Source organism: Anolis carolinensis, chromosome 4 (assembly GCF_035594765.1).
Source record: "Anolis carolinensis isolate JA03-04 chromosome 4, rAnoCar3.1.pri, whole genome shotgun sequence".
In the NCBI taxonomy this organism is placed as follows: domain Eukaryota; kingdom Metazoa; phylum Chordata; class Lepidosauria; order Squamata; family Dactyloidae; genus Anolis; species Anolis carolinensis.
The window spans coordinates 67,472,584-67,498,747 of record NC_085844.1 but is presented as its reverse complement, the minus strand read 5'-3'; the positions used below and the strand labels follow the sequence as shown (position 1 = coordinate 67,498,747).

The 26,164-nt window shown below is 38.8% G+C and overlaps 1 protein-coding gene and 1 long non-coding RNA gene across 3 annotated transcripts in view; both read right to left on the bottom strand.

Annotated features, from left to right (window-relative positions):
* dok6 (docking protein 6) overlaps nt 1-26,164 on the bottom strand; it is a 274,202-nt gene that overhangs the window by 24,412 nt on the left and 223,626 nt on the right. For both annotated transcript variants that reach the window (XM_003219723.4, XM_062980575.1), the window contains exon 7: nt 21,207-21,324. In XM_003219723.4, coding sequence (XP_003219771.1) covers nt 21,207-21,324 — 118 coding nt within the window. The remainder of the gene's footprint in view (nt 1-21,206; nt 21,325-26,164) is intronic.
* LOC134298939 (uncharacterized) lies at nt 255-14,400 on the bottom strand. The gene is made up of 2 exons (XR_010006064.1): nt 11,639-14,400; nt 255-9,943 (listed from the first exon to the last, which is right to left on the bottom strand). It is a non-coding gene; the product is annotated as an uncharacterized LOC134298939 (long non-coding RNA).

Here is a 26,164-nt window from a genome sequence, read left to right as displayed (position 1 = left end):
ATGTCAAAGTTCATTAATCAAAGTTATTTTCATTTAAAAAGCCATTGGTTTGAATGCAACTTGTGGCTTTAATTACAGTAGACCTGCTGAATGGTAACTAAACATCTATGTACATTTCACCAATTCCATGGGGCTATACTAGTAACAAGGTTCAGGCCTCAGTGTCAAAGCGGATTACTCTCTTCCAGTCTAAAATATTAATAGAATTGTCCACATGAAACAAATGGCAACACTGCATTACAGAAACACGTGGATGTATTTACAAAATGTTTATTTACTTACAAAGATAGTATGATACTCAATAAACAAGAGAACATTTTAAATTTGAGAAGTACTATTGATTTCCTTGAGTATATTTACAATGTAGCCCTAAAATCTTTTACTCAAAAACTTGTCTAAATGTAGATATTGTGTTAGATATATGATTGCAGCCTTGAAGTGCAACCCTGAGTATCTACTAAGGGCTCATCCAGACAGGCCCAAAAAATGGGACCTATCTCGGTTTTACCACAAGCATCCAAACTATGCCTTTGGTAAAAGTGAAGTTTCCTTGGTTTATTCTGCATTAATTAAACACCTCATTAGATCCAGATCTTTATGAAAGATCCAGGTCTAATGAGGTGAAGGGCCTGTGAGGAATGACTAGCGGGACACGTCATGTGTTTCCCAGGGGTCAGTCTCTACAGTCATTCTGCATCTTTGGGCTCCTGGAGGGATTCCCCCCCCCCCGTCCCATCTCCTCAGACATCACTTTCTTGCACTACTAGGACATGAGGAGAAGCTCCATGGTGGCCAGGGACCTTTTCAGTAAGTTTTAGGGGGTAAATCGGGGGCTTCGGGGTGGCTTCATGCTATCCCGATTTCAATTGGGATAGTATGAAGCTACTCCGGAAGGGAAATCTTGAGGAGAAACTCCATGATAGCCAGGGACCTTTTCAGTAAGTTTTAGAGGGTAAATCGGGATAGTATTTAACCACCCCTGAAGGGAAATCTTGAGGCTGCGGGAAGGGGTGGGGACTAAAACCTGCGCTGAAGCGGGTTACTTTAACCTGTTTTAGTGCCAATTTTAGGTATTTGCGGAAATGCGCTAAGAAGTAAGAATATTGAGCTTGAAGGAGCTTACCTTCTGGCTTTTAGGTACAGGATTTCAACTTAAGAAAATAATTAGATTTACACTTCAGTCCTATGTGTGATTCTCTTAAAGAGGTCCCATTACATGTGTGTGCGTGCGTGCACACATAATGTGTATATTGAGATAAATTAAATCAGTCTCTTGTGCTTCACATGTTTTAGCTAACCTAGATGCTGAAGTTACAAGCAAAATAACATGTCCCACTGTCTACATGTATATTCATGAAAAGTGATCATATTTACCTTTTATTTCCATAGCTATGTTCACTGCAAATAATTCTTGTTTTGTCATAGTTCTCATAGATGGCACAAAACTGGGAACAATAGGCTCAATCCAAACTAAGGTTGCAATTCTACACTAACCCAGAAATACAATGAAATGTTTTACTTTCAAACGTAGTCATACTTTGAGAAGGGCAATGAATTCCAATATTGGTTATGGCTCAAGGTTAGAAAAGGCTCATTGAATCAACAATTCTCTAAATCTTGCTGATTCAAGGGAACTGTTCTAGTTAAGATTACTAATAGTGCTAAGCTGGGACCCGATCCACTGGGTTTACTTTTGAAGACACATAAATTGCAATGTTAGTCATATGATTTTCAATAGCAGCAATTGGCCTTGATTTCAGTGGGGTCCACTTTCAGCTGTTTTGTTTAAATTCAGTTCACAGGATTTGCCATAAGGTGTAATGCTACAGTTTACTATTTGATCTCATGGTGTGGGTAACATAGCAATTTGTAGTTATCCACACAATTTTACAGTCATTTAAAGCCATCCATGTTCCATCACAATGGAAATCCTCTCTTACAATTATTCAGTTCTGTGCAATTCAGCTAAGTTACTTTGGGATGCCAAAGAGTGGTAACATTTACAAAACGTAACCTGAAGGCTTGGAAAATATGTTCCAAGACAGGCAGATGTGCTTGCTAGCAATCAGAAACTCGCTTTGCAAAGCAATGCCTGTTTATTTAGAGTCACACTTGACTCACCTTTAAGTATATTCGAGCCACCAGCCCAGAGAAGCATGACAGCAGAGAAAAGGGACAACTGAAGCAAGCTCTGCTTAATCCAATAATTGAGACTCCAGCAGTTTACAAAGGAGCCAGCTTTCTTTTACACTGTCCATGGCTGATATAATGGGTACGACATTTTGTTTTCTTCATTCTGTGACACATACTGAGCTGAAAATGGAAGCAAACAGATTTCTATTTTCTGTAACAAAGTTTGAACTTATTTAATGCCATTGATTCCTCATCCTTTCTTTCTGCTACTGCTTTGTGAAATTCTGAGGCGTGTACTAGCAGTCTCTCTCCTCCCCACCCAACACATATAGACCAAAATTATGGTAAAATCATCTGGTACTGGATCAAAAGGGTACATGATTGGCATAATCTAATAGGAAAAATTGGAAGGACCTAGATACGTTTTGCCTGGAAATAAAAGAAGATTAAAGAGAGACATGAAAGCTATCCTCAACTTTCTGAAAGGCTGCAATGTAGAATAGGGAATACAGTTCTTGTTTTTCCGTGCTTCAAAGAACAGGACTAGAAAAAAATGTGGAAAACTGCAGGAAATTAGGAGAAATGTCCTAATATTATGAGCCACTCAACAGTGAGGCCAACTGCTCTGGAGCTGGTTCTTTTTCCTTCGCCTGGAGATATTTCTGTAACAGCCACATCATAGGGATTCTGCAGTTCCATGCTATATTTTAGATTAGTTTGCCCTGCAGAATCAAAATTAAGAGCAAATGAGGTTAGATCAGGGGTTCTCAAAGTTTTTCAGCTACTGAGGCTTTCTTGAAGCAAACGTTTCCCAAGAAATATTTCTATATTATGAGATATATCAGGCATGGGCAAACATTTTGAACAGCATAAACTTAACAGTATTTCAGTAGAAGACCCCAGGGGCCATCCAGTGCAACCCCCTTCTGCCATGCAGGAAAAGCACAATCAAAGCACCCCCAACAGATGGCCACCCAGCCTTTGAAGTAACAACAACAACAACAACAACAACAACTCCAGGGGCAATCCAACCCCCTTCTGCCATGCAGAAAAAGCACAATCAAAGCACCCCAGAGCAGTTGGAGGTAAATGGGTTTTGGAAGCAAGGAAGCTGAAGGGGAAAGGATTTCAGCAAGGTGAGGAAAAAAGGCTTTTGGGGACGAGGAAGGAGGGGGAGGGGGAGGAGCAGGAAAGAGGAAGGAAAGCTTGGGAGGGGAGGAAGGGGATAGAACCGCAGAGTCCCTCAGTATACTTTATGGAGCCCCCAATTTTTTCTGGGTTGGATCTCAACTTAACCTTACTTAAATTGGAAACAATGTGACCCATGCCTCAATCTGGATGCAATCAGTGGTGGTTGATGGCTCCATGGATGGTGAAGCTGCTCCAAGACAGCCTGAGCTTCAATTATCCGAGGGTTGAATAACGTGTAGTAGCATGGATAGTTCTTGTATAGTCTGGACTAAAATCCAAGGTGGGTTTACCATTTCGCTGACCTGGATCCATGACAAGCTGATACTGATTCCAGGTCTATTACTCTGTAGTAGTAGTTCACTTTATTACGGTCAATGACCAGCTCATAAGAAGAGGGACACAGTCCTGCACAAACACATCAGGTCTAAGGGTTGGGAAAGGTATTACTCTGTATAAAACAAGCCATATATAGTAGTCCACTTATTAGCTGAGGAGTCTTTTACACAAAAGTAAATGAAGTATTAATCTTGTATATTTGACAGTCTGGTTCAGTCTTTCCCTGCCTCCACATTGCAGATTATTTCCATTGCTTTCCTTTTTCAATCTTGTACTGTGCCTGAAAAGATGTAATGCATAGTCTATCCTATACCTGAGTGTTTGGTTTTTATGGCCTAAGTGTAGAATTCTGTATTTATCTCTTGAATTTTATTTTATTAGTTTTAGCCCAGTTTTCTAGTTTATTGAAATACATTGGAATTTGATTCCCATCCAGTTTTGTATAATCTTCAAATCTAAGAAGGATTCCTTTCACCCCATCATCGAAATTACCAATACAAATATTGAAGAATGTAGGTTTCTGGACAGAAGCCTGCAGCATTTCACTTGAGATTCCTTCCGCTTTGAAGCACAACCACTGAGCATGGTTTTGCAACCGATAATGGATCCATTTGATGGTGTTTCCACCTATTCCATATTTAGTCAGTTTGCTAAGCAAAAAGTAATGGGTGACCGTATGAAATGATATTCTAACATCAAGATAAATGACACCCACCTCCCCACCTACTAGTGACCTGATTTCAAAAAGGCTTGGCAGGATTTGTTCTTGACAAAACCAAACAAAGCACAATTCTAATTAGAAGAAATTAATAGTTAAAGTAAATTATCTGATACAGAGACGTTCTTACAGTTATGACTCTCCCTCATAAATTGCAAACCCCTGATTTATTATAGCAAAAGCCTATAACAAGGCAGTTGTTAGTTTGATCCAACTGTCTGTCAAAGGACAACACAAAAATTCATTCTGTACCAGTATGATAACACTGTAAGAACTGTGATCAGATTAATTTGTTTTACACTTTTTTGGGACGGCGTTATTACATTTTCTCTCAAAGGCTTCAGAAAGCAAATCCACCAGCCCAAATCCAAAACCCCATAATAAAGAATACATTTTCCACTGCAACTCTTATATATTCTACACATCAAGTAGCACCACCTTATCATGAATGCCTCATTATAAAATCCTGAGAGGAAATTTTATAGCCAACAAGCCATGACTGCAATGTAATATTATGCAGGGATAAGCAATCATTAAAGATTATTAACCTTAAAGTAGGGCCATTACAGTTATTTCTTAGGCAAAGCAAAATCCCAAAGGAACAGAAAATGGTAGGGCAATGTCAAAATGAGAGGAACCAATTTCACTTGCTTCATGAACTCTCTCAGAGAAACTCCCTGGTGGTGGTGGTTTCTTAGGGCTTATCTCCACTGACCAGTTATTTGGGAGTTGGTCTGGAGGCCCTTAATGGTGTTTAGATAGATACTATGTGCATATAAACACCAACCTGCAATTGGATGGAGTCCACATGGTCCATAGGGCCAAAATCAATTCAGCTCAGCTGAACTGTCACCTTACTTTCCTTGTTGTTGTCGCCACTGCTGGAGAGCTGCAAAACTCAGACAGAGCTCTTGGCATCATGGGCACCCTGTGCTGACATCAGCAGAGGTCTCTGCACAACTAGAGACAAGGAGGAGGTCATCTCTTCTCTGGTTGAGTGAGCACCTTTGTTGATGTCAGTACAGGGCACTTGTGATGGCCAGGAGCGTGCCCTAAGCTCTGTGACTGTCTAAAGCAGCAATGGTATCATCATCATCATTTATTTATTACCTGCCTCACAGCTCAATGTGGATAAAACATGGCCCCAATCCATCTTCTTTCCCCTGTGCTATTGAGTGCTTTTTGAAAAGGACGGTGGCGTTGACGTGTGGACAGAGGACTAGTTTGCATCAGAGTCAGTCATACTGCCGGTTTACCAGAGGTCCCTAGCTGTTGTATAGACATCCAGTAGTGACATCTGGGCCACTTCAGGTTTTTTGGCTGGTTAGACAAACCCTTTGGGTGGTATATTGACCACATTCAGTGATTTACAAACCTTCTTATTTTAGTTTAAGATCCTGTTGCTTAAGCCTATCAAATATTGGATGGCTCTTCAAAGTGCCAAGATGATGATGATGATGATGATACCATTGCTGCTGTAGACAGTCACAGAGCTCAGGGCGAGATCCTGGAAGCTAAATCTGATGCTTTAACAGATATACCTCATAATTAACGATGATTAGCAAGATCACTGATTGTACATGAACTTTCAAGATCTATATAGTAAGGATGGCATATATTCAACTAGCATATACGTCCTACCTTGCCCTCATCCTATATTGTTTGATAAAGCATCTTAATCTTAATGTATGTCTAAAGCAGTGGTTCTCAACCTGTGGGTCATGGCCCAGCAAGTGGGCCGCAAGAACAAAAATCTGGTCCGCGAACCTCTTTCCTCTTTATTTATTTATTTTATTTTATTAATTTTATTTCCGCTCCTTTTTGCAGAGCCGACCATTGCATTGGATAGACCACATGAGCTTTCGATTATTAAATGTGTTTTCCTGTGGGCGAACAGATGGCGACTACTGGATGACATATGTTCTTTATCAGAAACTAGAGCTGATGTGGTCTATCCAATGAAATTTTCTGAATCAGCACCCAAATTACCAAACCAAATCTAAAGATGACCAAAAACTGATTTGTAACTTTTTTGGTACTAATTTTGGAAAGTGGTCCCTGTTCAATTGGGCCCTGGTCAAAAAAAGGTTGGGAACCACTGGTCTAAAGAAATCTTCCTGTGAGATTATGCATGGCTCTCTACTTTTTCACCAACAAATATATAATATACCTTTTCAAAAATGTGGGGAACAAGAGGTATATATGTTATTTTTATGCATTTTTGAGGTTTGTTATACCTACAGAAGTACTTATTGGATCCTTTGTGGAATTTGACACTTTTGTGAAGTGTATCAAATAGATCTCAGATACCAACTTTCAGATGAACAGGTACCATTTTTATTAATATTTTTGTGGCTTTTTTAGAATTCTGAGTTTTGTGGCTTAACCTTCTTTGTTTGTGATTCAGTTTATGTTCTTTTAATAACTGAATTTTTGTTCAGATACATTTTTAAAAGCAATCAAATTATTGAATTTAGGACCGAGAAGGGGAAGATATGGCAGAATTGAACATAGGCACCTTTCTGAAAACCTAAGGTTCAGAGATTTGTAATAAATGCCAAAAATATCAGTCAATGCAGGTAAGAGCAAGCACATTTATGTTTCAATTTATTCTAACAAGAAGTAAATTAAACATCTGCTTTGTTCAGTCAGTCACACATTTATGCCAAGGAGAAAACCCCTAAATAAAATTTAGTTCTTCAGGACATGCAAAACAGTATTCAGACTAGAAGAAGTAGTGATGTCCTCTTACACCTATCTTTACACCATGGTAAAATATGCAAGGGTAACTAACATAGGCTTCAATGTGCACATGGAAACATGTATCACTAGGGGGCACTTTTGCTCTGCTAACCTTTTTTGAGGAAGGGGACATTAAAACCACATTTTTCTGGCAGAAAATTAGTTGAAGTCAAGATTGTGCAAAACCTGTAACCTACAACAAACATGTCGAGAACAAAGTCAAAGTGAGTATTCCCAGCTAAAATTTGTATCCAAATTAATGGGCTTTCTGGGGGGGTTTATTTCTTAAGCTTTTGTTTTCTTTGTTTTTCCTGTTATCTCCAAGAACAGATGGCCATAAAAATATGCTCTTCTTTCAGGTCTAGGTGGAATTGCATTTATCTATGAGATAGTGAGAAGTTGCAAAATGAACCTGTAGCATGAATCATCCGACTATAAAACTGGGTTTCAAGTGAAAGCCATTATCCTACTTTGAGATGATAGTCAAGCATTATGGAGAGCAAGCCATGGTCAATCAGATGTACATCTCACTGAATTCAGTAGGGTTATTTCCAAACTTATAAGTACTTAATCTCATTCATTTAATTGGGCCCATCTTAAGTAGGGTTCATACTGTAGTTAGCCTGGAGTGGGAATCATGAGACCCTTTAGATGTTGTTATAGTGGAACCTCTAGCACAGAGGTTCTTAACCTGTGGGTCCCCAGATGTTTTAGCCTTCAACTCCCAGAAATCCTAACAGCTGGTAAACTGGCTGGGATTTCTGGGAGTTGTAGGCTAAAACACCTGGAGACCCACAGTTTGAGAACCACTACTCTAGCTTTTCCCACCACTGCTTTGCTGTCTAGAGTTGCCGGGACATGCAATCCACAACATCTGGAGGGTTTCACCCCAGATTTAACCCATAGTTTCTGGCCTTGTGATCAAACTTCTAAAAAGTCCCACATTCGTAAAAGCACTGCAAGGGAAAAGTGTTTCTTGCTTATTCTGCATTTGTCTAAAGAATTACTCATACTGTAGTTTTTGGCAAACCATAGGGATTGTCCCCCTCCCCACACCACCTTCTGCATAAAAATGGCTATATAACATTCAGGAACAGAAACACATCTGCTTTTATTGTTATGGATTATTTAACAGGTTGCTGGCATTCAAAATATGTAACAACAGCAAATGTAATCCACAGGGCCCTATAATGTGTCTCAAGTACACTTACTGGTTCATGTAAAACCAGCGAAACTGCTTCAACCAGTGTAGTGTGCACCCTTTTGAGTGACTCAGACTGTCTCTTCATAACTGGCCTCCAACTGAGGAAAATGATTATATCTCTCCAAGGCTCCTCATAAACTGCCAGCATGACCATCACTTGGGGATCAAATGCTACCACCTTCTTTTTCTAAGCAGCCCGTTACTTCAGCCTTTTGAGAGCTATAATCAACTTCCATTGTGAAGTCAGCATCGCAAGCATATTTTGTCTGCATTTATGACTGAAGCCTGAAAAAATCCTGACTGGTTATAATCTTATCACACTTTAGGGGTTGTTATACCATCTCATTTCAATTTTAGTATTTTCAGAATGAAGAAGATGCACATAAAACGAAATAAGACCAAGGATTTTTTTAAAAGAGCAAAAGAAAAGAAAAGAAAAACCTTCAAAAGATATCCATAGTAACTAACTAAGCAAAAAATTATAAACACGACAACTTCCAACAGCATGATGAACTGCTCTCAACATGCATAAACCCTTTGGTTCATGTAGGTTTCACTCTGTTTCAGATATGCCCTGCTGATATCAGTGGTAGGAGTTCATTGGCTTAGCACACACAGATCAGCAGGGAAGCATTTCTATTATGCACTGAATCAGGTATGTGGCTTTATATCAAAGTGAAAAAAAACCAACTCAAAACAAACATAGCCAGTTTGACTGAAAGTTCAGCTCTCCTTATACACGGATTCTATATGCAAGGATTATCCATGGCTCAAACATGTTTTTTAAAAGCCTACAGAGGAATATTTGCTATTTTATAGGAGGGATGACATTTTACTCTGCCATTGTATATAATGGGATTTGATGAATCTTGGTATCCATGGCAGTTTCTGGAACCAAACCTTAGCAGATACCAAAGGAGGGATCAAAATTGGAGGCAGAGGACAGGATTTAATGAAGGCCCTGGCACCTTTTGTAAATATTCAACTGAAAATCTCACAAAAAGCAAAATCAAACTAACTAGCAAACAGAAAACCCAGAACAAACCAACTCCCCCACCTGACATCTTGCAAAAAATGTTTTGGGACAAATATTGGGGTGCTTATGTATCTCATATGCTTATGGGAGCCCCCGCTGGTGCGGCAGATTAAACCGTTGAGCTGCTGAACTTGCTGACTGAACAGTCAGCGGTTTGAATCCAGGGAGCGAAGTGAGCTCCCGCTGTTAGCTCCAACTTCTGTCAACCTAGCAGTTCGAAAACATGCAAATGTGAGCAGATCAATAGGTACCGGTTCCAGCGGGAAGGTAATGCCACTCCATGCAGTCATGCCGGCCATATGACATTGGAGGTATCTATGGACAACGCTGGATCTTTGGCTTAGAAATTGAGATGAGCACCAACCCCCAGAGTTGAACACGGCTAGATTTAATGTCAGAGGAAAAAGTTTACCTCTACCTATGTATCCCTAACCGATACAGCCTATTTCACAAATGCTGTTACATTTGCAGTATGTACTTGGTGTATTTCTTAATCTAGAAGTAAGTCACATAGGTAATAAGGTATCATTGAAATGTTTTACTCACAGTTCTGAATTAATAATTTAACTTGGGATATACTTCTCTAGAACAAAAAAGAAACAAATTTATGCACCACAAAAATGATAGCTCACATGAACCTCTTAAAACAGGCACCCTTTCATTAGGAAACACATTCATTAGTATTCTACAAAGCTTGGTTAAGTAAACTATCTCCCCTGCCATTCTTCTTTATTTTGAAATGCCGAGCAAGTTTCATGGCTTAACAAAGCCCTGTCAAGGACATTTACATTTCATATCTTAGCAGCTTAGAGGTTCGAAGCTGATCTAATTTTTTTTCTTTGTGAGCATTCAGGTCAAGAAACATGTTCATAATAATTATGACTGAGGCTCTACATTACTCAGCAAGGAACAAATGGCTACATTTGTAGGCCAGGAGGATGGTAACGGTGACATGAACCACTGACCTAATTGTATAATGAATGTTTCAGCAGTGATCTAATTTTTGACACAGCTGCAATGTTCTCTCTCACACTCCTGCACTCTTCTCAAACAAATCTCCCAGACAGTGTTCAATATATAATTTCAGAGTATGGCAAGCTGTTCTTTCTTCAGTAGTTATGTATTGCGGCACAGAAAACTGTAGAATAACAGACCAATCTGTGGGGAAACTGCCCAAAGGGAAAAAACAATGCTGACCAAAACCAGATTGTAACAGTCTATTGAAATGCTTTGGGAATCCAGGTGGAGAGAATTGCTTTTTGCTTCTGTTTGCTTTTTTTTGCTACCTCTGGATGAAGTTTAGAAAGTACTTGATTAAACTATGTTGGTTTTAGAGAAATAGTTGCCGCAACAGTTGTCATGTGGGTGTTGTGGATTTGGGGAGGGGAGGAGATGCTAGTTCTTAAAATGGAACAGTTGAGCCTGCAAACGTGGGAGTGAGACTGAGGCATTTCTCCTGCCCGGAACTGCAGAATAAATCTTTTCATTTCAGTTTGATCCGATGCATCTATAAACTGAGAACTCCCAATGTCAAAAATGGCTTTCAGAGAGATAAAGGTCCCCTGCTGCCTAAGAATCAGAATATTATATTATGGGCTTTTAATGCAGCAGCATGTGCCAGCTCTATAGGTATTATCTTCAGCTGTAGCAAATATGGGCTTGGGACAATTTCATGCTGGGCAATGATATTGAGAAAGGGGCCAAGAACATCTGACAGTTTCCAAGTAGTGCTCCTGACACTCTCAACGAGATTAATTCCTACTCTAATTTATCTTTTCCTACTGCTCCTTTATCATATAGCCTTTCACTAAATGTAAATTTTACAAGCCATAGAAGAAGAAAAATCAGCATTCTGCTTCATATTGAAATACCTTTTACATGGATGGCTAACCCTTTGAGCAACATTATTTGTTAAAAACCCTTTTGCAAACAGAATTAGCAAATAATGAAATTCTGACTATGGCTTGCTTAGGGCAATTGTTTCAGTAAGTGTGATGTAGTGGTTTGAACAACGGAGCAGAATTCCAGGAGTCCAAGGTTCAAATTGTTGCGTATTGTAAATGGCAATAAATGGAATCTTTTACTTCTGCTTCTGAACCAAAGTCACCCTACAGTGTAATAATGTGCCACTCAGATTTGTGAAATAAGTAACAGGAACTTTACTTAACTTCAAAAGATCAAACAGAGCAGTAATATATACAATAGTCTCTCTGACTGCTCACAGAGAACAGAGGGAATAAACAGTCCTTTTAAATAGTCCTTAAATATACCTTATTACCTTATAAATAACTGGGATTTAGAGATTCAGCAGCCATCTTCTATCCTGGCTGTTTTTTTCACTCACTCAGGTGAAACCTGCACAAACTGGTTCCCTCAGCAGCTTGGCAGAGAAAATAGCCAATCAGATTTGCCAGCTCTTCACAGGCTCAGCCAATCAGCTGCTGACACATATTTTTTCCAGACTGCTAGCTCTTCACAGGCTCAGCCAATCAGCTGCTTACACATATTCTTCCAGTTAACCCATTACATCATGGTGTCTTTTACAAACCCCAACACAAATCCCTCCTCAGCCGCAGAGGACCTCATCAGACACAAGTTCTCCACTGTTTCCACACATTTCTAAGACATTTCAGGGGCGAAGTGCCACAGAGCCCTTCACTACTTCTGGTTGTCATCCATTGTATTTCACCCCTGAAATGTAGCAGAAGTGTAGAGAAACAGGGGGTAAAGGAGATGGGGAGAAATCATCTTCTGAGCACCTGATGTGGGAAGAAATGGGAAAAAGATGGGATTTGTCAGATTCCCCCGATTTGTTTCGGTTCAGTGACGTTGAGAAATTGGCATTTTATGGACTGTCTCCTACCAAGTGTTGACATTTCTCTTACAAAATCCTGCTTCATGAGCCTGGCATGCTAATTAAAAAAAAATTTAATCATTAGAAATATGAACATTTCAAGATATTACCACAGTTTTTTTCTATCATTTCTCCTTCATAGTTATCTTGGCTTTCAAGCTTGTTGGACTTCGACAACTGAGAGTAATTAAATTGGGAGGAGAAGAGAGGAGTCAAGAAAAGGGGGGGGGGTCTACTTTAAGAAAGATGCCTCTGGTCTCCTCAAGAGTAAGGGCATTGGGAGGGAAAGCAGGGGAGCCCATGGAGAGAAAAGGTGTCTGCCTTAAGAACAATGCCTCACGTCTCCTTCTGCGTAAGAAAGGACAGATCATGGTATAAGAGGTTAAAATAGCACTGGACTAATCCAGGGCAGCAAGGCATAGGAAGAACAAACATGACAAAAGGAGTTAAAATCACACTGGAAATGGTCTAATTGACTAATCCAGGGCAGCAAAGCATGGGAAGAGCAGATTGAACTGGTCTCTATGCTTTGCTCATTTAAAATGTATATATAATTGCTTTTTATAAATCATTTCAAAGCTGTTCACAAAACGTTCAACCAAGAAAATGCCAATAAATGCACTGAAAGATGCAGACTGCAGCCAGGAAATCAGAAGACGTTTACTTCTTGGGAGGAGAGCAATGGCCAACTTTGATAAAATAGTGAAGAGCAGAGACATCACACTGGCAACGAAGGTCTGCATAGTCAAAGCGATGTCATTCCCCGTAGTAACGTATGGATGTGAGAGCTGGACCATAAGGAAGGCTGAGCAAAGGAAGATAGATGCTTTTGAACTTTGGTGCTGGAGGAAAATCCTGAGAGTGCCTTGGACTGCAAGAAGATCCAACCAGTCCATCCTCCAGGAAATGCCCGGCTGCTCACTGGAGGCAAAGATGAAGTATTTTGGCCACATCACGAGAAGACAGGACAACTTGCAAAAGGTCATGATGCTGGGGAAAATGGAAGGAAAAAGGAAGAGAGGCTGACCAAGGGGCGGGATGGATGGATGGTATCCTTGAAGTGACTTGACCTTGATGTAACTGGGGGCAGCGACGGCCGACAGGGAGCTCTGGCGTGGACTGGTCCATGAAGTCACGAAGAGTTTGAAACAACTGAACGCATGAAGAAGAAGAAGAAGAAGAAGAAGAAGAAGAAGAAGAAGAAAGCTTTTTTCTGACCCCCCCCCCCCCCCTCGAAAGGCAGTGATACAAGTGTCAGTTTTATCTATTGAGGGGACAGGTTGGGGATTATTTCTAAGAAAACCTGAGCTAAAGTGGAAGCAGATTTTTCTCTGAGGTAAAGCAGAACCCAGAAAATGATACCATTGACCAACAACCTTAGAGTTGAGGCTTGTTTCACCACAACATGTGGGCAGCCTGGTATGAGGAGAATTACTCTTTCAAGTTGTTGATTATCAAGCCATTTTGAGCTTTAAAGGTAAATACCACTATGCGGAACTGTGGTTAGAAATGAACAGGCAGCCAGTTAAGCTCAAGGCAGATGAAATACAATTTTTGTGAGCAATTCCAGTCAAAACCTTGGCTGCTATATTTTGCATTTAATTAAGCTTTCAAACCATTTTCAGAAACAGCCTTATGTATAATACACTGCAGGTATCTGGACAAGGATGTTAACAGAGCATGTGTCCAGAGGAGACTGCAGCAGCTGGCACACCAGCTGTAGCTGGTCAAGCCATTTCTGTTCCAGAGGTCACCTTGGCCTTCAAAAGCATGGCTGGAACCTGCCCCAGGTGCAAATCAGCAACCTAAAGAAAAATTAATGACATCCATACATAGCTGAATACTCTCTTCTTGAACTGCATTGAACTGGATCTGAACAATACATTACAAGCAAACAGTCAGGACAATCTTTGCTTATGGATTGAGAAACAAACAGTTCCAGGACTGACAAGCTTTACAACATGGAAAGGCAGTTGAACATGGTCAAACATTATACATTTTCTTTCTGGACATCTCTGTAAAGTCCTACAGCAGATAACATTTGTTGATAATAAACTTGGAAATGTAACTAAATCAAACCCAGTACCTTCTGACACGACATTTGTGTATAGTAAGAGCAAACAGTGGTGTTGTTATGAATGATTTAGGCCAGGGGTCCTCAAACTTTTTAAATAGAGGGCCAGTTCACAATCCTTCAGACCACTGGATGGCCAGACTATAGTTGGCCACCGAGCAATAATAATAATAATTAATAATAATAATAACAGCAATAATAATAAAAAGAGGGTTGGAAGAGACCCTTTGGGCCACTGAGTCCAATCCCCTTCTGCCTTTGTGCACCGACAGCACAAGCAAAGCACCACTGACAGATGGCCACCCAGCCTCAATGTTAATAATAATAATAATAATAATAATAATAATAATAAGAGGGTTGGAAGAGACCCCTTGGGCCATTTAGTCCAACTCCTTCTGCCTTTGTGCACCAAAAGCACAAGCAAAGCATCCCTGACAGATGGCCACCCAGCCTTAATGTTAATAATAATAATAATAATAATAATAATAATAATAATAATAATAATAATGGTTGTAAGAGAAGAAGAGAACCCTTGGGTCATTTAGCCCAACCCCCTTGTGCCGTGGGGGCCGGATAAATGGCTTCGGTGGGCCGCATCCGGCCCCCGGGCCTTAGTTTGGGGACCCCTGATTTAGGCCATAATAGCATTGTGTCAATGATAAGAGCTGGACACCCAGGTTTGGAATAAAAAAGGCCACAGCAAATTACAATAGTGAAAGAACTGCGGTACTGGATTGTGATTTCTTTTCCCATGAGTTACTCTAGGATCAGCTGTCAGCTGTTAATTTGTGAGAATGGATAGGAAGTTAGTAACCAAGGAGCCAACCCATTTCACTCCAAGTTGCTAATGCTCTATTGCAACCCCTCTCCCCATTCCAAGTTTTTTTACTCCCAAAATGCAACTTATTTCCCATCTCCCAGCTTACTATGCCTTACCATTAGTTGTGACAGTGTATTTAAATCTAGAAGGAACCTTGACGAAACAACAAACAGTCTAACCATAATGTACCCACTACATGTAATATATTCATTCCCAAATGTTCCTGCAACTAGTCTGGCCACTGTGTCTTAAACTAATTGGAGTTTCTGATCTTGGTACAGAGGTAGCCCAATGTAAAGCACATTGCAAAAGTCCAACCTTGATATACTCCGATTCTAGGAAGGGGTGCAGCTACCATGTTAGCCAAAGATGATAGTATGTACTCCTGACCATCACATCAACTTGGGCTGACATTTACATTAAGTTTCAATTTATTTTTCTTCATCCAGTCTATTATCTCCTCTAGGCATTTATTCAGAGGAGGTTTTTGAAGCCATAGAGAAATATATTTGGGTGTCATCAGCACACTGATAGCACCCCGCCCTATGCTTCTGAAAAATCTCTCCAAGTGGTTTCATGTAAATGTTTAAAAGCATTGGAGATAGAATGGCCCCTTGGGGAATGCCAACTAACAGCTCCTTTTTTGAGGAGCAGCTGGATGAGAATCCACAAACTGATTCCAAATTCTAATAAGATGAACTCATGTTTCCCTCTTTCAGAAACTGGCCTCTTATAGAATTGCACTCCTTTGAAGGACCTAGAATACAGGTAGGGAGAGGGCTTGCTCCGCTGTGGTACCTAGTTTGGGACAACCCTGTCCTTAGAAGACCAATTGTTGCTGACACTGATTTTATTCCAGCACTGATTGAAAACTTGATTTTAAACTTGATTTTTTAAAATTAAAGTTTTTGGGATGACTGTTTTAATCTAGATCAGTAAATGGTTTAACATTTTGATATGCCTTTACAATGGTTTATTATTATTTTTAATGTTTAGGGTGATTTTAGTGGGTGCTGTCCAGAGGGCACAATATAAACATTTTAATAAGTAATTTCCAATTTATGTTGACCTGAAGGTGACTACATCATAGGGTTTTCTTTGCAAGATCTGTTCACAGGATTTGCCATTGCCTTTCTTTGAGGTTGAAAGAGTGTGACTTATACAACATCACCCAGCGAGATTCCATGGTTGAGCAGAGTTTGGAACCCTTGTTTCCAAAGCTGGAGTCCAGTACTGAAAGCAGTAAAATATTCTATGACGTATATTATGAAAATCTCTACAAATCAAGCAAGAACCAAACAAAATTGATACCCACAGAATGAAGTATTGATCTCAAATATTGATCAACCAGATGCCTCTGGCAAATTCATAAGCAGAAGATGAAGGCATACTTTCTGCTTATTAAACAGCAAAACTTTTTTAAAAAATGGTTATATTGGATAGGGATAGGGAAATCGCTCAGTGAATCTCAATCCTCAAAAAATAACTTTTCTAAACTTTTGTTTTTTAGTGACATGGCTCCTAAAGATATGCAGAACCATTGAACGATGACTCCATTATTGAGAAGAGTTTCATATATTCCATGTTAATGAATGCAGTTGAAAAAAAAGAGTATATGACTGCAAGACTGTATGAATGGAAATACCGGAATCCATATTTGATTAAACATAATTTACTGCCACATGTTTTTTGCCCACAATTCCTACATTCCAATCTGATCTTTACAATGGTTGACCCTAATAATGGCTTGTTGAAGAAGGAGCTTCACATTTATTGGTCTAAAGCTGGCTTGTTTTAAAAGTTTGGCAAAGTTAATCACATCTTGTTGGATTTGACAAAAATTTCAGAAATCCTCTTTGTGGTCACAGAGGCAAAGAAGGAGGGAGCTTGAAAGCCAGAGGTTCTGTGGTGCTCATTCTCGTCATGATCATCCATGGTTATCCATTATGTCCAAATACAGGCATACTGCAATCGTTTATATCATTTTAATTGTTTCAGTGCCACTGAGAGATGCAAGAATAAATTTAGCACTGTAGCTCTGAATATGAACGCATAGTAGATGCCAAAATGATGAATGCCCCTGCAATTCGCTTTAACATGCTTTAATTTGCAGAAAACTATAGATGCACAAAAGAAATGCCCACAGGATTAGCTTAGGGGGGGGGGGAAATTCAGCAGAATGACTCAGGCAAGCATTTCAATGTTTTGCAACTGAAAGCTTAAAAAATAAAGTGTATTTTCCTTTTGTTTTATAACATGAACAGGTGTATGCACATTGATAACAGAAATATTATGCTTGGTTTGGTCTGTTTATTTCAGAATTGTGAAATATGCAAACATAGAGTTGACATGCAAGCATGTAAAGAATATATAACATCAAGCAATTATACATGCAGTATACATAAACAGGGCCAGGAGGAGACTGAGGGCGTATCTACATAGTAAAATTAATGCCGTTTGACACCACTTTTGCTGGCATGGCTCAATACTATGGAATTGTAGTTGTTCAAGGTCTTTAGTCTTCTCTGCCAAAGAGTGCTAATATTTTAGCAAACTACAACTTCTGTGATTCCAGAGCACTGAAGTTTAAATTGTGTCAAACTGCATTAATTCTACAGTGTAGATGTACCCTGCCTGAATAGATAAAGAATGTACCCAAAGCATCTTTACAGCAAGGAGGACCAATAGCACAATATTCCAATAGCATTTGGGGGCAATACATTTTTGAATATCATAGTCATGATTAGCCGTAACTGTGATTAAAGACCACGTGTAAATACACATTACTGATGTGTGTGTATGTATGTAAAAGATAATATGCAATAACACCAGGTAGAAATATACCTAATGTCTGTTAATGTCTCTGCATTGTGCTTAAATCCTCTGGTGAAGCAGGATAATGCCATGAAGAGCCTTGGCTGAAGCATTTAATTTTTACGGCCAATGCTGCCCTGCACAGAATATCTTACAGGACTGGGAAGAAAGACAAGATATTTCTAGACTGTGACTGTACCAAATCCAGTTTTATTTCCTTGGATTAGGCTGTTCATCAGCTGCTGAAGTTCAGTGAAAACAGATCATAAACTTTGTATTTTTGTTCCATTTCCTCCTGTTCCAGAAAGGTGGATGAGAAATTACGGCGCTCATTCATACGCACAGAATTATATCCTCCTGCTGTAGAAGCGTTTTGCTATAGAACATACATATTAATTGGCACATTTTGTTTCCAGTAAAACCAAATCATTCAAACTCATTTCACCACACATGCACTTTCCTAGTGATTCAGCAGGGTAATAAGGAAAACGACAGTCCATTACTAAGCTTTTTAGTACTCTTTCCCGCCTCGTGTTTTTGTTAGAGAATGAAGGAGGATTTTAAAAAGATAAATTAGAAGGCAGTCATAGTTTTGCTTGTGAGAACAATGCAACTGTACTACATTATTAAACTAATATCCTCACAGAAAGTCTAGTGTGTTTATACAATTTTTACGCATTTTAGTAATAGGGTTTTTTTGACTGAATTCTGCCTATTAAGACAATAACCAATACATGCAATAACAGTTTGTACCTCACTCACACTATATATCCCATCAAACCAGATTTCACATTTGGGGAATCAGTCATTTAAGAATATAAGGCCACCTAGGTCAGACTACAATGGACCCTTTCTCTCATTTTCAGCATTACAGACGGTTACAATGCCAGAAAAAGTCAGCAAGGCAATACCAGATTTTAAGCACAATGAGTAAACTTGGAAAGAATCTGACAAGCGGAGAGAGCAGTTACCTAGCTATGGAGATATATGAGTTCTGCGTATTGCTTCAACCACTGGAGAAGATATCACTGATGCTAGTTCCTTATTATTCAAAAGGAATCTCACTGTGCAGCTCTATGATGCACTACATATTTTCAGGAAAGCTTATAACCTGCAGATTTTCATCATAAAACAGGAAGGTTAACCTATGCATCAATTAAAATACCATTCCAGGGAACCTCTGTGTTGAGCTTAGGTAAACTTCAAGGCTGCATTTCAATATTTTCATGAACAGGGAAAAGTCCATTGCATGACTGATGTAATGGATAATAAAATGTCTAGTCTTGGCAAGTATAAGTGGTGTGCTGGACCTGCTACTGTTTTTATGTCACCATAAAATATTTATTTGCTATCTTGTGCCAAAAGATCTAAAACCCTTTCATCATTGGCTTGAACCTTACTCTTGTATAAACATTTTAAAAGACATTTCTTTTAACAGGGTAATCCTGTGTATGCCTACTCAGACATAAGAGCCTCTGGATTCAATTGGAGTTAAGTGTGTTTTAAGACAGCTGTCAGAATTGGCCAATTTCCAAATCTAGGAATGAGAGCATCATATTTTTCTCCAGCATTTATGATTTTAAAAATGGTGAGGGGAGGGAAAAATGTATTTTGCCTTGATGATAACACATTGTGTTTACTTTACAGATCTGCTTTAAAGAAAAAAACAAAACTTGTCAGTGTGTTATGTTATCAGTTGAATTCAAGATACAGAGCCACATACTTCAGCACTTGAAATGTATATTTGAAATATTTTCAGGAGATGCCCACCCACCTGCTGGGTTAATTTAAAGGGAAACTCTTTTAAGTTTTAGTTTTTTGGGAGAGAAGGCTTCTTATTCCAGGCTTCTTGACCTTAATCATGATCATGGTCATCATCATCACTGGTCACTTTATATACTCATGTATAAGTCTAGAATTTTTAGTATTAATGCAAAAACATGGGTGAATTTATCCTATACAAGTATTATAGCTTTACTCTCATGAAGAAAAGGAAGCATCCACTTCTCTGTTCGAGTGGCAAAAGATAAGAGCTTAGTTCATTCCAAAAGAACCTAAAAGAGGCGACACTCCCCTCTACTTTCTTTGCTCCTGGCCATTTGAATGGCTCCGTGAGAAAATGGTGGCACTGGATATGGATACAAGTCCCCTAAGGTGGCACTTCTGCCTTCCCCTCGACGTGGAATATCCTTCGACTTATCCACAGGTCATATCAAAATCCATAATGTTGGCCCCAAAGCCTGCTCTTGACTTGAAATTGAGTTATACATGGGTAAGTATATGTAACATAAATAGGATTTCCAGTATCTTCTCAAATGAGCCTCTAGTATACCAATAGTGTACTCTTTTCTTTCTTTTTTTTTTTTACAAAAGTTCTGTACCTAAAGAGAAAAGGGATGCTGCATTGTCTGAAAGATGCTATTTGTGAAATATTCATAAAGTCTTCATATTGTAAATCTTGTGAACCTTGTTCACTCAAGTGAGGATACAAGTGAAATGAGTTGCAGATTGCCCAATTTATCAGTCTTTTCCTGACTTGCTCACTAGCTTCAGCATTTGCTTTACACACTGGGATAAAATAAAATGAACCACAGAACCCTACAGTCCCTATAAGTCTCATTGGCCCATTAAAAGGTTTCCTCAGCTGAAAGAGGATGATTAAGGAGAACACCCACAGAGAAGATGATGGCCACTGCAAAGTTCTTCACTAGAACTTCTCTTCCACATCCCTGGTCCCACCAGGATAGAGCAGCTAAAATGCCCTTTCCAAACGCATGACCTCTAACTAATATTAGGCCGTCACCAGAGATATGCCTCCTTCATATAGAACATTCTCCTCACCTTTTCTTCTGTACTTGACAAGACACTACCAATAATTGCCTATTTATTTGCCACTGGGAAATGGCTCAAATTCTGTGGGGATCATGCTAGTTTAAACAAAATCAATTTTTCTCCAAGTAGCAAATGGTTTCCTCTGGGACATTGTGTTCAACCTCTCCTCATTAGATATTGAGAAGCCAGCCACCTATTATACATGTTGGAAAACCGAACTGTCAAATTGACTTCTCAACTTATGCAAGATTTCTGGTAATAATTGTCACTGTTCAAGATCATGAAGTTAAAAAGTGGGTGGGGAGGAAACACGGCTTGTGATCCCCACTGTGTCTGATGACAAGACTTAGTAATTGAAATAGAGATAAAACTACCAGTGCAGATGAAAGTAATTTGCATGAGTTTTGCTCAACTTGAGGGAAACTAATGGACATGCCAATCAAGCATCTTACCTTGTAAACTGTAGATTTCTCCTGCGCTATTCTGCCGAGTGATGTGATGCCAGTATGCACTGCGAGGAAGTGAAATTGACTTGGGTAATGTCATTGGCTCAGTCAAACTGGTCTGGAGCTGAAAAGATAAAAGAAATCACATTGAATCATGTCCTTCTATCCATCTACTTAACATGTTTCAAATTATGATTATCACAAGCTATTTCTTCAACTGGGATATTTTACTCTCAATTAACTAAAATTGTATACATCAAAAATGAGAAGATGAAACTCAGAAGGACAAAACTTTGATGTTTTTGAAGGCATGTCTTTTTCATTATTGTTTTCTGTAATTCCCCTCATAAGCACTACTACAGTCGCATTGACGAAAAACAACAGGAAAAACTCAGCTGCTATCAGGACCTCAAGATTGAACTTAAAGACTCTGGCAGAAACCAGTACAGGTGGTCCCGGTGGTGATGGGCACACTGGGTGCCATGCCAAAAGATCTCAGCCAGCATTTGGAAACAATAGACATTGACAAAATTACGACCTGCCAACTGCAAAACGCCACCCTATTGGCATCTGTGCGCATCATCCGAAAATACATCACACAGTCCTAGACACTTGGGAAGTGTTTGACTTGTGATTTTGTGAAACGAAATCCAGCATATCTATCTTGTTTGCGGTGTCATACTTATAATAATAATACTTCTATTACACCCTCTCTCCCCAAAGGGCCTTCCAAAATACCCCAAAATCCAAAAATACCCACATGGGTGGCTGTGATATTGACAGTTTTGCTCTCTTATGGTTCCATGTACATTCATTTTGTTTCATGCACAAATTATTAAAATGTACAAAATATATTCAGGCTGTGTGTATGAAACATAGATGTTTAGACATGTTTAGTCCCATGTTCAAGATATCTCATTTGGCATATATATGCAAATACAGCTTTTCAGAAATCCTAAATCCCAAACACTTCTGATCCTAAGCATTTTGGAAAAGGAATATTCATTTATTATGATATTTTGTGGGACAACACTGAAAATGAAAGTAATAGCCAATTATTTTAACAACCCAGTCATTTAGATGACATCATGAGTTTAGTATGAATTCTTTCAGTAATGATGAGTTTCAAACCAGCCGAAGACTGTTCTTGGTGAGGTGCACGTCGCATTTAGTCAATGCACTGAGCAACAGACATTTCAGTACCAGAAATTACAAGAGTGCTCAAAGGATCAGTTTCACATGTAGCCTTAAAGAACCTTTCTCTGATCTCTGTTAGATTGTATCCTTTCCTATTGGCAGTAATTGGAAAGTCTAGCCCACCTTTACAACAAAACAGTAGTTGTATTAGTCTATTCCAGGAACAAAGCAGAAAGTATTTGCAAATATATCAGAAGGGTACAACTGCAATTTGAGAAAATTTCAGTTCCATTATGGGATTTGTGTTACTGCATAGAAATTACAGGGTCAGATAATTTAACCCAATATTATGCACAGCAAATGTTTTAAATTCAAGGTTTCTACATGAATAGACAATTGGATGCCAAATGTACTGAGCTTTAACAAGCTATAGAAGTTATATCATGCAAAGGCATTGGAAAAGTGAATAAAGTTGAAAAGAATCTGATGGTGAATGTGCATGTGTTGTTTTCAGATTCCTTAGCAATAGATTGCTATTTTAGCCATGAGTTGGTGGAGATAGCACAGTATCAGTTGCTGAGCAATGAGTATTGAAAGGTGGCTTTTTCTGTTCATGGAATGGGTCATTCTATTTGTAGAAGAGATATAATGAAGATGAAACTTCTGCAAATGGAAAGGGAGGAAAGGTGATTTCTGTCATTTCATCATCCCTTTCCTTTTCTCAAATCGGTGCTGCATGTTCAAGACCCCTCTACAATGCATTTATGAAGGACCCCGTGGCCTGATGGAGGAAACCATACCATTAACCTCTGACAGATGAAACCAGGGCACATATGGTCAAGTAACATCAGTGTGTGGTCAAGATGGCAAAACGTATTGAGAATGAACACACAAAGTAGGAGAGGCTACAAGCAGTTTGTGTTTGCCTCAGTGTCCAGGAAGGTCTACTACCCCTTCTCCACTTTTCCCTGCTGAGTTCCTTGAGTAGTGGAAAGAGGAGAGGGAAATTGAGACATCTTAAAAGCCTCTGAAAAAGTGGGATGATAGAGATGTTCTTGTCTTATACGAATAACTGAATAATATGGAAAATAGTAAGGTATTTTCCCCTTAGCCCTTTTCATTATTACTTTCTTCAAATAGAATTATGTTCCTTTTATAAACAGGAGCCTCCCTTTCTCTGTTTGCCCATTTCCACAATTTGAAATATATCTCAAGTGTATACAGCTGGTGTAGGTTAAGGAACTACAACTAAACTTTCCAATGACATTCTAGGCAGCAGTAGAATTCTTGACAATCTCACTGTGCCAAGAAAAGAAAACCTTTCTTTCTTTCCCCTCTGCCCTCCCAACCAAGCCGAGGTGGATGTGGGAGTAAGGATGAACAGAACTGGAAATCAGCTACTCTAAGAAGCAGTGTTCTGTGCAGAGTTCATGGGTTTGCAAGCAGCAATCTCATTAGGAGGTAATGATTCAGAAAAACAGCATTAATTCTCATGTGGCCCCTCTACTGCGGCTGTTGTGCAATGATTAAAGGACAACAGGGACATGCCAGAAAGGGACATACTGAACAGCACACTCTGTACATCAGAACAAGTCCCCTCTTCCTGGCAAGTCCTCTGAAAAGACTAGAATATGAGGCTAAAGCTGCAGTATGGAATTATTGCCCACCTTCGATATAGTCTAAATGATTTCTATTGTATTAGGGACAAAATGATTATATGTTTATAGAAATAGGCACTGCAAACAAGATCTTTATTGCAGAATTATTCCCATTTGAACACATTTATGTCTTTGTTGGAAATTGTCTGCCATTATGTCAGATTACTGTATTAGAAAATAATAATCATCCAATGAGGAAATTACTGTTTTTTTCATTTGTCCCCATGTCTTAGCTAGCAGATGGAAATTTTAATGTATGCCACACAACTTCATAAAATAGTGAGGGCCAAATCTGCCTCAAATCTAATAGAAGTTTCATTCCAAAATATTACTAATGTTATGATGTTATAAGCCACATACCTTATAGTATCTGAGTGGCATTATGATTCAATTTATGGGTTAAATGAATTAAAAGATTATACGATCCATCATTTTTGCAAATCATGGAATAAATGGAATAAAATGGTTAATAATACTGGTATATGTTTGTGAAAAGAAAATGCAAGGTAAATTGCTATGAATAATTCTGAGTCATACACTATTTTTTAAACTCAGCTAAAATAGTTGTAAAATAGGTTGTAATTCTACTTATGTCTGAACTCAATGGGATTTACTTTGTAAAAAACATGTATGAGATTGCATTGTTATATTATTCATATAAATGTATTGTTTTGGTTAATAAAATAAGATTTCATTTAAAAAAATCAGAAGAACATAACACCATGATCCTGCCATGTCCAGGATGTCAGCAACTGCAGAATCTTGGAACTAGTTTCTATAGTTAGATTTTTAGATTTTCTCAAAAAGGGGCAGAGATTGGGATTTTGAATTTGCAAAACAAGACAACACACAGACATATACCAATTGTATTGATATTGATCTCAAAAAGGAAGCAATTTTGGGGGGATAAATTACTAACTTGATTATCTGTTAATTGCTTGGGTAAGTCATGACTACCAATTGCAGAGGGGCAGGGGGTCACATTAGCTCCTCAAAATAATTTGGAGAGTGGCACCCTCTGCTGAATGCACAAAAGGGTTATTTTTATTTGTGCCTTAATGTCCTCTAGGGAGCAAGTGGGGTATTTAATATATTTTTGTGCTTTCCCTAGCTATTTTGGTCTAGGAAAAGCTATTTTTAATATCAGAAAGGAAGTAGAAATCACTTCCTATTTTAAAAAAGACCTCTCTTTGGACTTAATATTATGTAAATTCCCCCACACCCACAGTAAGGCATTTGGGATAAATTCCAATTTTTAAAAAAACATTTTGTTCAATCTTTGGGGGGGGGGCTCAAAATGTGATACAAGTGCCCTTCACATACCAGAGAGAGCTTTGGGGGAGGTATCAAAATAGCCCTAGGGTCTGTATGGAGTCCACAAATCAGACTCTACCTGCCCTGACATACATGCAAACAGAATAAGGCAGGGTAGGGATGAGCCTCATGCAACTCCTGGGGACTCAGAGTCCCTCAAAGCCTCCAAACACACTCAGAAAATTTAGCTGAATAATTATAACTTCCTGCTCCCCAACAACTCCCCTTTTGAATCAAGATGTAATTGAATGCCATAGACTTAATGAGTCTGCTACATTTGCTACTAACAATACCATTCAGGCCAATGATCTAGCTGGTTCAGTAGTCATCTACTGTTTCTCCCGCCACACTTCACACTAAATCATGTTCAAAGATATACTACCACTAATAAAGACTGGAAGTAATTGTGCAGTGGTTTGAGCCTTGAACTACTTTTATTTCAGCTATTTTGCTGATGACTTACAGTTCTCATATTATTTCAAAGCAGGTAAAGTGTCCAATTCACTTTATCTGCAATAGTTTTAGTCTAATAACCCTAACACATCCCTCATTTGTTGGTCCCTCACTACACTGAACATCTCCAAATGTATAGGTTTTTATTATTTTCCTTGCCTTCCCCCATACATTTGAGATCTCTAGTATGACTTTTTTTTTCCAGATGGGGCCATCTGAAAACCACACTCAACTTCTACAAGTAGTAATGGTGATTCTATGTGTGCAGCCCTATTTCAGTTAGATGGCTCTTTAATGTTCTCATTCCTCCTACTGAATCAAAATTTAAAGGTAGACATTTATCTTGCATCTCTTATTTCTTTCTTAATTTCATAAACCATTTTCAGGAAAAACAAATATAAG